Source organism: Chanodichthys erythropterus, chromosome 20 (assembly GCF_024489055.1).
Source record: "Chanodichthys erythropterus isolate Z2021 chromosome 20, ASM2448905v1, whole genome shotgun sequence".
Lineage (NCBI taxonomy): Eukaryota > Metazoa > Chordata > Actinopteri > Cypriniformes > Xenocyprididae > Chanodichthys > Chanodichthys erythropterus.
The window spans coordinates 35,696,110-35,709,431 of NC_090240.1; the positions used below are offsets into that span (position 1 = coordinate 35,696,110).

The window sequence follows — 13,322 nt, forward strand, 5'->3', positions numbered from 1 at the left end:
ACAACAGTGATTCGTTCATACGGATTATTGCGGAGAAAAGTAAGAGACATCACGTGAGCAAAGTCCTCGATTTATTGTTCAGGCAGCGTTCTTGACAATTTTTTTTTATATCTGAGTATTGAAATGTAGGAAATTTTAATCGGCGTTTAATTAATAAAATACTTTGAGTAAAATATTTTTTATCTAGATTTTTATTTTAATATCGCGTTTAACAGCGAAACACTGAACAAAATTAAGCTATTAAAGTTATAGCCAAAACTTAAATACATTATTAATGATGTTAACAGTACAAACATACAAATTAAAAATGCATACACACACAAATATATTCAAGGGTAGTATGTACAAAAGTTTGTGTGCATTTTATGTAACCTGCATAAAGCATAATGGTCACACTTAGCCTACATATCCTTTTAGTAGACAGGCTACCTTTATCCAAAGTAATAAATGAGGTGCTTCACACCTCAACTCTTTACCCTGCAAATCTCAAAGTGTCAAAGTTCAAAGCCTGCAAACTCTCATGAAAGTATCATCATCACACAGCAGCAGCAGCTCTTCTCTGAGATGAGCAGATCCTCACATGATCAACCAGAAAGAAAACTGTGGCGATTCCCAGCAGACCAGACAAAACCAGTCGAATCAGAGCTTCAGTGATGCCACAATGATCCAGACAATCTGAAACAAAATAGACTTATTTATAAACATCTGTGTTATTCAATGTCTGTCTGTGGAAAAAAACAGAAGCCGCACAGCGGTCACTGTGGCAGGAAAGGTGTTTTGTGGTAAACGTTGTTTTCGTACCCTCAGATCGTTGGCAGATCTCTTTCATATGAAGACTGACGCTCTTGTTGCTCACTGGATTTGCAGCCGTGCAGCTGTAGATCTCTGAATCATTATAATGAAGCTCTAATGATAAACTGAGTTTGATGCTGAGATCAGGATTGCTGGTTTGATTCACCATTTCATTCCCTTTATACCACGAGATGAACACGTCTCGATCATTCCTCACAGAGCAGAACACAGAGCAGAAATCTTCTACTGCTTGCGAGTTCTTCTCAATAGCAGGTACAGAGACAGGTGCTTTAGGACAAGAGGAAACATCAATCTTTTAATAAGCTCATTTTGTAGAAATCATATGAGATTTATTAATTAAAGGGATAGTTTACACAAAAATGAAAATTCTTTAATTAATTACTTAATAGGTAACCAGTGAATAGAGATGATAAAAATGGTGTTATATGATCATATATTCTTGACTTGGTAGGAACTCTAGCAGCTGCATTTTGGACTAATTGAAGCTCAAACGTGCTGCGTAACACGAGAATGAACCTCATTGGTTCTTGCGGAAGCTCAAACGTGCGGCGTAACACAAGAATGAACCTCATTGGTTCTTGCTGAAGCTCAAACGTGCTGCGTAACACGAGAATGAACCTCATTGGTTCTTGCTGAAGCTCAAACGTGCTGCGAAACACGAGAATGAATCTCATTGGTTCTTGCTGAAGCTCAAACGTGCTGCGTAACGCGAAAATGAACCTCATTGGTTCTTGCTGAAGCTCAAACGTGCTGCGAAACACGAGAATGAACCTCATTGGTTCTTGCTGAAGCTCGAACGTGCTGCGTAACGTGAAAATGAACCTCATTGGCTCTTGTGAAGCTCAAACGTGCTGCGTAACGCGAAAATGAACCTCATTGGTTCTTGCTGAAGCTCAAACGTGCTGCGTAACGCGAAAATGAACCTCATTGGCTCTTGTGAAGCTCAAACGTGCTGCGTAACGCGAAAATGAACCTCATTGGTTCTTGCTGAAGCTCAAACGTGCTGCGTAACGCGAAAATGAACCTCATTGGTTCTTGCTGAAGCTCAAACGTGCTGCGTAACGCGAAAATGAACCTCATTGGCTCTTGTGAAGCTCAAACGTGCTGCGTAACGCGAAAATGAACCTCATTGGTTCTTGCTGAAGCTCAAACGTGCTGCGTAACGCGAAAATGAACCTCATTGGTTCTTGCTGAAGCTCAAACGTGATGCGTAACACGAGAATGAACCTCATTGGTTCTTGCTGAAGCTCAAACGTGCTGCGTAACACGAGAATGAACCTCATTGGTTCTTGCTGAAGCTCACGCGTGCTGCGTAACACGAGAATGAACCTCATTGGTTCTTGCTGAAGCTCAAACGTGCTGCGTAACACGAGAATGAACCTCATTGGTTTTTGCTGAAGCTCAAACGTGCTGCGAAACACAAGAATGAACCTCATTGGTTCTTGTGAAGCTCAAACGTGCTGCGTAACACGAGAATGAACCTCATTGGTTCTTGCTGAAGCTCAAACGTGCTGCGTAACACGAGAATGAACCTCATTGGTTTTTGCTGAAGCTCAAACGTGCTGCGTAACACGAGAATGAACCTCATTGGTTTTTGCTGAAGCTCAAACGTGCTGCGAAACAAAAGAATGAACCTCATTGGTTCTTGTGAAGCTCAAACGTGCTGCGTAACACGAAAATGAACCTCATTGGTTCTTGCTGAAGCTCAAATGTGCTGCGTAACACGAGAATGAACCTCATTGGTTCTTGCTGAAGCTCAAACATGCTGCGTAACACGAGAATGAACCTCATTGGTTCTTGCTGAAGCTCAAACGTGCTGCGTAACATGAGAATGAACCTCATTGGTTCTTGCTGAAGCTCAAGCGTGCGGCATAACACGAAAATGAACCTCATTGGTTCTTGCTGAAGCTCAAACGTGCTGCGTAACATGAGAAAATGAACCTCATTGGTTCTTGCTGAAGCTCAAACGTGCTGCGTAACACGAGAATGAACCTCATTGGTTCTTGCTGAAGCTCAAACGTGCTGTGAAACACGAGAATGAACCTCATTGGTTCTTGTGAAGCTCAAACGTGCTGCGTAACACGAGAATGAACCTCATTGGTTCTTGCTGAAGCTCAAATGTGCTGCTTAACATGAGAATGAACCTCATTGGTTCTTGCTGAAGCTCAAACGTGCTGCGTAACACGAGAATGAACCTCATTGGTTCTTGCTGAAGCTCAAACGTGCTGCGTAACACGAGAATGAACCTCATTGGTTCTTGCTGAAGCTCAAACGTGCTGCGTAACACCAGAATGAACCTCTTTGGTTCTCGCATATCTAGAGAATGATGTCTCTTCAGAAAATCTTGGACTAAACTTTTTGAAGCATCAAAATGGTAGTTGCGTAGCTGTCTATGGAGGAACAGAAAGCTCTCAGATTTCACAAATCTTCATTTGTGTTCTTAAGATCAACAAAAGTCTTACAGGTGTGAAACGACAGAAGGGTGAGAAATTAATGAAAGAACTTTCATTTTGGGGTGAACTAACCCTTTAAGTGACTTCCTTTATCTTCAACTAATGATAATAATGTAATGTTTAATAATGTGCAGCAGCTGTAACTTACCATATACATTAACTTTGAACTTCTTCTCAGAGATGTGTAATGTGATGATAAATGATACTTTATAAAGTCCAGAATCACTGGTACTGATATTCTGAATGGTCAATGATCCACTCTCTTGATCTAGATGCAATCTGCCAGCAAATCTCTCTTCAAAACTGGTAAAAATATTCCCATTATTCATCTGTGCTATACGGGTGGTAAGATTGTCACTTTTAAAAAGACAGATTGTCGCAGTGTTTGTCTTCAGTTGAGCTCCTGTATGTAGAGTCAGGACGTCTCCCTCCATCACTGTCTTTACCTCTTCCTGATTACCATTCACAAGATCTGAAACAATATGAATATTCATTAAATATAGGTTATATGTTGTTGGACATGACAGATACATTTACAATTGTTAAATAAAGCACTTCTGACAATGCTCTGCTGCAGAAATGCAGATATCCCCAGTTGAAATGGCAAGTAATTTTTTTATATGTATTTGAAACAGTATTTGTATGGAGGATACATCTGTTTATTTGTACTTAAATGCTTCCATTTTATTTGTATCAGTGTGCAGAAAAGCAATTGCACCTTTATCCAAAGTTACTTACAAAATAGGAATTTCACTAGCTATTTGACTAGCTATTTGAGTATTTGACTAGCTATTTGAGTATTTGACTAGCTATTTGCCATAAACTAATGTCTTTTGACTGGTATTCTTAACTACCAGAAACTTCTAAGACTGTATCTGCCAAGAACAACTACATAACCACCTCATGATTTAGTTAATAATTTTGTCTATATTTCTCTCCTGAAGATAATTTCACTTCCTTTATTGTTTTCACTGTAGGCAAGATCTCTGAACCACAAAAGGAAATCCTCATTACTTGCTTAGCTTGCGCATGAAAATTACTGAACATAACTTACTGTGAACAGCTTTATTAAACACATTTACTGTGGAAATTGTATAGGGATATTTCACATGGCCAAAAGCCAAAGAAAAAACATAAAGGTGCCAGAAATATTAGCAGCGCTGCAATGCCACATTTCCAGAATAGAAGACTACAAAAAGGTACAAAATTATTGCAGACTACCGACTACTAAATGTATTTCAGTATGAGCAACTAGAGAGAACAATGGAAAAAAATCTAATGAAAGAAAAAAAAAACACACTGATGAAAAACACAATGAAAACCCACATCCTGATAAATATTCATCAGTTTGTGTCTTCTGTTGATGTCTCATCTGGAGCTCACTCGAGAAGTGTGAACATGTGACATCTCACTGAAGATCAGGAAGTGACCAGTTACACCAACTTGCTGTAAAATAATATTAAACTCTTTAAACCATATCTGCTATTCATTTAACAAAATCACACTGCTTTCTGTCCCTCTGTTAACAGGTACACATCTACCACTTTCAAGCCTCAGAAGAGATCATTACCCCTTTAAGGGTAGCATATCCCCTGAGATACAAACATTTACAGACAGATTATGGAAAATGTAAAAATTAAATTAATAAAATTTCAACATAAACTTAATAAGCTACATTTTTTACCATGTTGCTGCCCGTGAGCTGAACAAAGAATGCATGAACAAAGTCACCAGATCTAAATATCCACTACAAACACTTTCAATTTGAAAACCAGAAATGAAACCAACTCTTTCTCTGCTTCCTCGACCTTGGCCTCATGGGATAGTAAATTGTCCATTGTATGCGCACTTCAGAATCTCGGCAGAAGTAATTGGCTTTTTGCCGACTCTTTTATGATTACTGCGAGTTCAGACAGTTTTTTCACATACTGTATTTCACCTACTATATTGTAGGGAAGTATGCGATTTCGGATGCAGCCTACATGTTGAAATTATTTTGTGTATTTTGGCACAAGATTAATATAGGGATATATTTGTGTTTACTCTTCTGTTGTGTTATGATTTATAGAGGTTTCTGTTATGTTGCAGTTTTGCAGGTTACCATTGTGTTTAAGAGCCTGTGGTTAGGTCGAGGATGGACTGCAAAGTTTCAAGATTATGTGACATATTGTGTGCATGTGTAACCCCAGCATTTCACAAGAGATGAGGAGAACTTTCTTGCAAATAACAATGTTTATTTAACAATAATCAAAGAAGCCCCAATGATAAGTGGAATTGGCAAATAAACAGAATAGACAAAAAAAACAACAACACAATAATAAACCTACAGACCAGGAGTTCCCAATTATATCATAAGCCTGAGCACATACTCTGCCAATAAGTGCACACTTTCACTCCATCACAAATAAAACAAACCAAATTCATTTTATACTCAAAAGCAACAATCCTCAAATCAAACCAGTACAACTTGTTCCCCCCACCTGAACAGAGTAAACCATACAATATATAAAAAGAGAACCCCCTGTAGTTAGTCGGTCCACAATTGACAAAAAACAAACACACAAAAAAAGTGAAGCACAATTTCACAATAACTTCAGTCACTTTGCCATACAAGACCCAGTTCAACATTCAACACAAATACCCATTGAGCTTCCATTGTTTTCAATTAAAGTTAACGGCAATCATGCATTATCTGTAAAAAACAATTTATGATGTAAAATATTTAGTGTATAATTATGGTGGATAGGCATGTGTGTTTGGGGCTAAGGAATGTGTATGCGCACACGCGTAGTCTTTCTTTACAAAGTGACATCACCAACTTGTCTTGCATGCATAATACAGCATTTTTAAACCTTATTTTTCTGTTAGCCAAATATCACATTCATAAATGTAAATTTACTAAATACAAACCGCTTTTTTAAGATTAAAACATGAGATGAAAATGTTTTTTGAATCTGAGTTTTTTTTTTTTTTTTTGAATCTGAGTTTTTTCTAAAAACTTGAAAGCTATGAGAACAGTGGCTGTAATCTGGACTGAAAAACTGTTGGACTCTTTGTTTTATTGTTATGATATGACAATAATGACAACTGTCACTTATTGCTTTGAAATGCCACACGCTGGTGACCCTGCTGGTCAGAACAGTGTAAACATTCATAAAGGCAAACATTCAGATTCCTTCACATTTGAAAAATTAATTTTCACTTTTGGTTGTTGTTTAGAAACTAATATAATATTTTGGAGATAATATTTTAGAACTAGAAAACTGCATTTTCTCTAAAAAAAAAAAAATAATGACTTCTTAAGTTTTTATTCTTTCCATGAGTTTCCCAGGCCTTGCTATCATCTGCCAAGGAGGTAACATCAAAATGAAATAAACTGATAGTCCTAAGTAGTGGCTGACCCACTACGTAGGCTAATATTCAAATCTCACTTGACACTTAGTTCTTCCCATAAATTATAAATTGTAGACGCTTATATTTTCTTATTTTCTTACACCCACTGACTACTCCTACATTATCTGTAAAAGCACAACACCAGAGGCAGACATAGGGACATTGATTATCCCAGTTAATCAAATATGTTGAATCCACACTCACTAAAAAGATGAATTCAGTGACTCTTGTGACTCTTTCTGTAGGTTACAGCATTACACCACTAGGTGGCGATCAGTGAGTGTGTTTTTGTGTGTGTGTAGCGAGACCTGGGCCCTGTCCTGCCAGTGAAACCAGTCAGAGCAATGCAGCACACATCCTAAAAACATGAAGCCAATACATATCAATATAGTATTACTGAAGAAATGTACTAGCAAATTAGTTCTTCAGTTTGTATTATGTTAAATTTAACTTAAGTTTACATTTAAGCAAACATGCAAACTGAAAAAGCTATATTCAGTATATTAATTCAGTATATTTAGTTGGCAATAATATTATTTATACAGGTCACATACAGGCTTCGCCCAAGTAGTGATAGTGACAAAATGTGTGTTTTATTGTAGCGCCAACACAAGGGGTGTTGAATATTCTGGAATATATTAACTCATTCTGTGTTGTGGTGCTAAATTGATGAGAGATTTCTTGAAGCATGAGCTTTATTGACACAAAGCAAAGAGGATAAGAGACCAGTTACATTGGTGCCGTGACTCGGATGGGAGTGAGGTTTAGGGTTAGTAAAGGTTAGTAAAGAGCTGTGCAAATAGAAACTCACTCCCCTGGTCTCAAGAGGCACAGGGTTAGGGTATTTAGCGTCCACATTAGCCTGCCCACCTCCCATGCTGGAAAAGCCGGTTTGAATCTGCAAGTAGAACTGGAGGGGTTACACTAACTTCAACTCAGAGAGCCTCATCTCTGATTGGTTCTGTTCACTAGCTGGGATGGGACTTTACAGCACTCTGTCTCTCCCACTCCGAGTTGAAGTTAGCACAGGTATAAAGTTACAGTGGAAGTAGAGCTGCATGATTCTGGATAAACTGAGAATCATTATTTTAATAGCGATCGATGGTGATTATCCCACGATTCCGAAGAGAAAAAACATTACAAACGAATTATTAACATGTAAAATGAATAGTTTTATAATATAAGCACTCAAAATTAAGCACAAGAAATATTTATTTTAGTGATATTTTAAACATATTTGTGACCCTGGAGTTCATAAGTGACACAGGTATATTTGTAGCAATAGCCAATGTATTCATTGCATGGGTCAAAATTATAGATTTTTCTTTTATGCCAAAAATCATTAGGATATTAAGTAAAGATCATGTTCCATGAAGATATTTGATAAATTTCCTACTGTAAATATATCAAACATTTTCTCAAATTTTTTTTTTTTTTTTTTTGCACGCCTCCAGGAGCTCGGCTGTTTCAGAAAGACTTGGTACAGCATGTGTATCTTTTATAAATATGATAAAACTAAAGACTTTTCAGCGATATGAAGGATGCTATACTACTCTATAGGTGGTCAAGATTAACATGAGATTGACAGAAACTGTGTCTGATACCCCCCCCCCCCCCCTTTTAGAAACGCAGTAGATTGATAATACAAAAATTACCTTTAATCTTAGTGTGAATCTGTTCACGCTTATGCAGACTAATATATTCCCTACTGCTGTTTAACAAACTGTGCAATAAGTTCACATCAACCCTCTAAATTGTTAACAAGAAAACAAACAGGTTTTGCTTTTAAAAAGTAGGAATTTAGAATTGCTTAAAAAAAGTTGAGGGCATATCAGCCCAGTTTTGTTTTGGCCACATAGCCATTTGTCACAGGTGCGCCTACAGGATTCTATGCAGGTATGAATAGAACTAGCACCCACCTGACTGTCTTTTTTCTAATCTGATGCACCCTGATGTGCTTGTGTAGATACTAGATGTTATCTCTGAGTGGGTTTGTCTCAAAATGTGAGTTTTTTTTTTTTTTTCAGAGAAACACGTGATTAACGAAAAACAAAGCCTCCCTTTCTTTCCAGTTTCTTGAATGCTTCACTTTGCATGGTGGAATTGTCACGGCACACTCGAAGACAAACAGGGTAGGTCCAATTGCAGGTATTTATTGGTGAAATCCAGAAACGTAATCCATGAGCCAGGCAATGGTCAAAAATCCAGGGAGACAGTCCAAACAAAACAATGACAGGAACAAAACACAAAGCAAACCAAAACAGAGACTCGGGAACATTAATGAAGACACCATAACAAAAGCAGAGACAAACCAGGTATAAATAGACAGACACTAATTGAACAAACACAAAACAGCTGGGTGCAATGACAATGAGATAGTGAGTCCAGGGAAGTGAGTTATGGATAATGTAGTCCAAGGGGTGAAAACAAGAGTCCAGGATGGAGTGCCCTCAAGTGGCTGACTAGGGCACTCTCACGAGTGATCATGACAGGAATGTTTGAAGCCAGAACACTACTATACAGGTGTATGGAAGTTCAGTTCAAGTCCATTTACTAACATTTTAAATATATAAGCCAGTAGCATATATTACATTATCATATGTTCTGTCATATAACTAGTATAAAAACAATAAAATAACAGCACAATTTACTTGCCTCAAACAACTCAGTAGGTAGGCTATTATTAGTATTATTATTTATATATATCCTAACAATATATATTTATTATATATCCTAACAAACCATACATCAATGGAAAGCTCATTTTTTTCAGCTTTCAGATGATGTAAATTTTAAAAAATGGAAACTTATGACCGATTTTGTGGTCCAGAGTCACATTTTTATTTTTTTTACCTGAATGTCAGGTGACCATTAAAGGCACAAGCTGCATATAGAAGAGAAGCATGTGATTAGCAGAGAAGCATGTGATTAACGAAAAACATCTCAGGTTACTGGCATAACCTATGTTCTCTGAATAGGGAACGAGATGCTGCATAGCTATGATGCAATTAGAACACCATCTGGATCAGTGATGCGCGGGTCAATGTATAAACAACCCGCACCCGACCGACGTTTTCAACTAACCCGCCAGCAACTCGGACCGCAAAAAAAAAATATCCTGGCCAATAATATCCGGCCTGTGGAGGAGAGAAATATTTCAGGACCTGACGTGGTGCCCTCAGAGGTGCAGCGGCGAGAGCAGGCAGTTCTTGAGGCGGCCCATCATTTTCCATTTCAGCTGTCAGATGCATATTATTGATGAATGCGATGTTTATGTTTCGACCCTGCTTAAAGAATTAGCCTAATCAGCAGGTCAACTGAGAGAAGGCCCACTTTTGGAAAAGTGTGAAAGCCCTTAGGAGCGCAAACCGTTCTTTTTCTGAATGTTGTAGTGTTATGTAATAAAGGCTTGATTTATTCATTTATTTCGTTTAATTTTCTTAACAATTAAGATGCTGCATGTGTTTATCCAGTCTAATCGAAGTGCGCGTCTCTCCCCCGACTTTCCCAACAAAAATCCCGCCCCCTCTTAGAAAATACATAAAACTGACATTACTGAGCTATATGCGTTTAAAAGTAACGTAGCCTATTAAAATTGTACAATTTCATTGCTCAGTTCAACGTGTTGGGAAATCGGGCATTTTGTCCCGCGTCAGCATTTATTCAAAAGTTAATAACGCTCAACATTCAAAAGGTAAATAAGGATTTCTCACTTGTATTAGTAGGCTTGGCTATTTCGCCACGTGAATGCCCAATTGAAGCTCTCACAAGCACAAAATGCAGGGATAGAATATGTTAATAAAGTATTTATTAACGCATTTTAGACGAACAAAAACAGGTAGGCTAAGCCAAAGACTGAGGCTACAATAACCATAAATAAATGTTCACAAATACCCATGAAAGTAAAACTGAAACCTTTATTAAGCAAAACTGTAAATTAGAAAGGTTTAATTGGCATCTTTATTTCAAACGATGTTATGAGAGCCCAGGTTGCTCTGATAGTGGCCTTCAGCTCTTATGCATTGCTGGGTCTGGCATATCGCATCTTCCTCTTCACAATACCCCATAGATTTTCAAGCTGAAAGTGTGCTTGTTTGATCATGTCATCAGTAAGGTGAGCCTTGCTGGTTGTCGGCTATGGAGGGTTGCACATTAATGAGGTGTGAAGGAGCACCACAGCTGCAACAGTGGATAATTAAAAAAAAAAAAAAAACATTCCAAGAGAAACATTGGTGCAGGGTGTAGAATTTGCCAGAGAAAACAGCTCCTGCAGGAGCGTGTAGGAACATCACTGCTGCCGTAGTGGAAAAATTTCAAAAGAAACTGAGCTCCTGTGGGAGCAGAGGCAACATCACTGTTGACGACGTTGAGAGACGATCATGATCATCGTCATAATTACCGTATGTTGTTGACTGACAGTAATGATGGTCATAAAGCTAGTGATGATAATGTTCGCTGTTGAAGATGAAGATGATGATGATGATGATGATAATAATAGTGGGCGATGATGATGATCATGATAATCAAGGTTATCATTTGAATTTTAGTGATTCTAATTCTGCTTCTTGATTCCGATTGTTGTGCTCCTGCAGGAGCGTGAAGGAACATCACTGCTGTAGCAGAGGAGAAAGTTTTGAAATATTCTTCACCGGATGGGAAGAGCTCTGTTTCTGATATTTGGGATCTTAGGGCTGGGCCAAATGCTGAAAACTGTTGAGAAACACAGGTTGATTGCGTATATGTATAGGCTTCCACTCATGCTGATTGGGTAGACATGTTGATTGCTGACTGCTGGTTGGAGTCATGTGATGATTAGTTCAATCATTTGAATGTTCCTCCCGAACTTTGTTAATAAAACATCATTTATAACTTATGTTGTCATCTTGCTTTTATGACATGCTTGTTGTAGTCCCTACCAGCCGTTTGTTGTAGTCCTTAAAAGATTAGTTTTCTAGTAAGTAAAGTAAATTTTCCTGATAATTCATGTCATCCAAGATGTTCATGTTGTTCTTTCTTCAGTCTAAAAGAAATTAAGGTTTTTGATGAAAACATTCCAGGATTTTTCTCCTTATAGTGGACTTCAGCGGCCTCCAAGTTGCTGAAGGTCAAAATTACAGTTTCAGTGCAGCTTCAAAGAACTTTAAACGATACCAGACGAGGAATAAGAGTCTTATCTAGAGAAACGATCTGTCATTTTCACAAAAATACAAATGTATATGCTTATTCCGGTTCACATGGACAGCCTATCCGTATATTTTGTGAAACGATGAAGTCATCACCCCAAGTGTTGTCCCTAATCAGATGCTGCTAACAGCACAAAACAGCAACAACAATAGCAGACTACATGCTTGTGTTCGTGCTATACAGAAGCTACCTCAGCTTTAATAAATAATATGATAGTTGCATAATTAATAGACGAGGAAAAAAAAAAAGATCGGATAGGGAAAGCTCTGGCTTCATGTTCATAACTAGATATTGTTGAATTAAGTCATCATTTTGTCTTTTTTTGGCACACAAAAAGTATTCTCGTCGCTTCATAACATTAAGGTTGAACCACTGTGGTCACGTGACTGTTTTAAATACGTCTTTAGTACCTTCCTGGGTATCTGAATAGGTTAATTGTCTTGCTGGCAATGGAGGCCTTACTGAGCCATTGGATTTCAACAAAAATATCTTAATTTGTGTTTCAAAGATGAACAAAGGTTTAATAATAAAAAAAATAAAACGCATTACATTAAGGCGGATAGGAACCCAGAACCTCTTGCACGCTGAACAAAAATTCTACGACTAGTCCATCAGGACAATGTGACTTTGAATATATTGTATTATAGTAGATGTAAGGATGAAACTATCATATTAAACATGAGGTCTATCAATCAATTTTGTGCATTTATTATGTGCATTTATTATTGTGATAATGCAATTACAATACACCCCCCCCCCCCCACTTTTTAAAACAAATTTATGTCACTGGCTATTTTATAGTTATCGTTCTTGGTGTGAACGAACCTTTACACGTACGCGCAAGAATGCAAATAGTTGTCAGTCGCCTTTAGTTATTTGGTTTGGCGTGGCCAGGGCTATAGAGAGCAAACATGCCAGTTTCCCTTTATACTCATCTTAATACACTTCTTGTATTCTGTGAGCTACTGAAGATCCAGAATGAGACATACTGTACCGCTAAAAGGAGAAAAGCAAACCACTGGAAGAATTGTATTCATTTAAATGTATTTTTTTCTTACATTTAAAAAAAAAAAGTCTTAATTTGTTGTCTTGTCATTCAGTTGATTGGCTATATATGTTTGATTTTAAAAAGGAGGTTAGAGAATTAATGTATTAGGAACTGGATTGATCATAATAACCCTAAAACAGGAAGAAAAAAAAATCACTTGGCTGAAGACCATTATTACATAACTAAAGACTTTACACTGTTGTTTGATGGATCAAATTAAAATAGCATGCTTTTTAATGTGTCTGATGAAGTTGAAACAAAACAAGTTATTTTTTAGAAAATATAAAAACTTTCTCATAAAAACCTGTTCCCTTACATGGTTCATTAGCTGACTCTCAAACTGCACAAGTGGACAAACTTACATGCTAAAAAGTGAACATCATTTTCACATATCACACAAGTGGAAACAAGTCGACATTGCCACGTCAGAA

The 13,322-nt window shown here is 37.5% G+C and overlaps 1 protein-coding gene across 3 annotated transcripts; it reads right to left on the reverse strand.

The window, feature by feature from the left end:
- Positions 1 to 139: 139 nt before the first annotated feature.
- LOC137008947 (CD48 antigen) lies at positions 140 to 5,158 on the reverse strand. 3 transcript variants are annotated; one of them, XM_067370750.1, is made up of 5 exons: positions 5,055 to 5,158; positions 4,593 to 4,712; positions 3,415 to 3,738; positions 802 to 1,080; positions 140 to 675 (listed from the first exon to the last, which is right to left on the reverse strand). In XM_067370750.1, exons 2-5 carry the CDS (start codon positions 4,636 to 4,638, stop codon positions 536 to 538), a joined length of 789 nt encoding a protein of 262 aa, XP_067226851.1. In that variant the 5' UTR covers positions 4,639 to 4,712; positions 5,055 to 5,158; the 3' UTR covers positions 140 to 535. The 3 variants fall into 3 exon arrangements, with proteins under 3 accessions (XP_067226851.1, XP_067226850.1, XP_067226852.1); XM_067370749.1 differs by lacking the exon at positions 5,055 to 5,158 and adding an exon at positions 4,951 to 5,021; XM_067370751.1 differs by lacking the exon at positions 4,593 to 4,712 and having other exon boundaries at positions 5,055 to 5,156.
- Between the last annotated feature and the right edge of the window lie 8,164 nt (positions 5,159 to 13,322).

What these genes read in the sequence shown, in the direction of transcription:
- LOC137008947 (XM_067370750.1), bottom strand. Translation starts at nt 4,638, where the DNA reads ATGAGACATCAACAGAAGACACAAACTGATGAATATTTATCAGGAT. An exon ending in GTTCAAAGTTAATGTATATG is followed by an intron (nt 1,081 to 3,414) that starts GTAAGTTACAGC and finishes CTTGTCCTAAAG; the next exon opens with CACCTGTCTCTGTACCTGCT. An exon ending in GATCTGCCAACGATCTGAGG is followed by an intron (nt 676 to 801) that starts GTACGAAAACAA and finishes ATTTTGTTTCAG; the next exon opens with ATTGTCTGGATCATTGTGGC.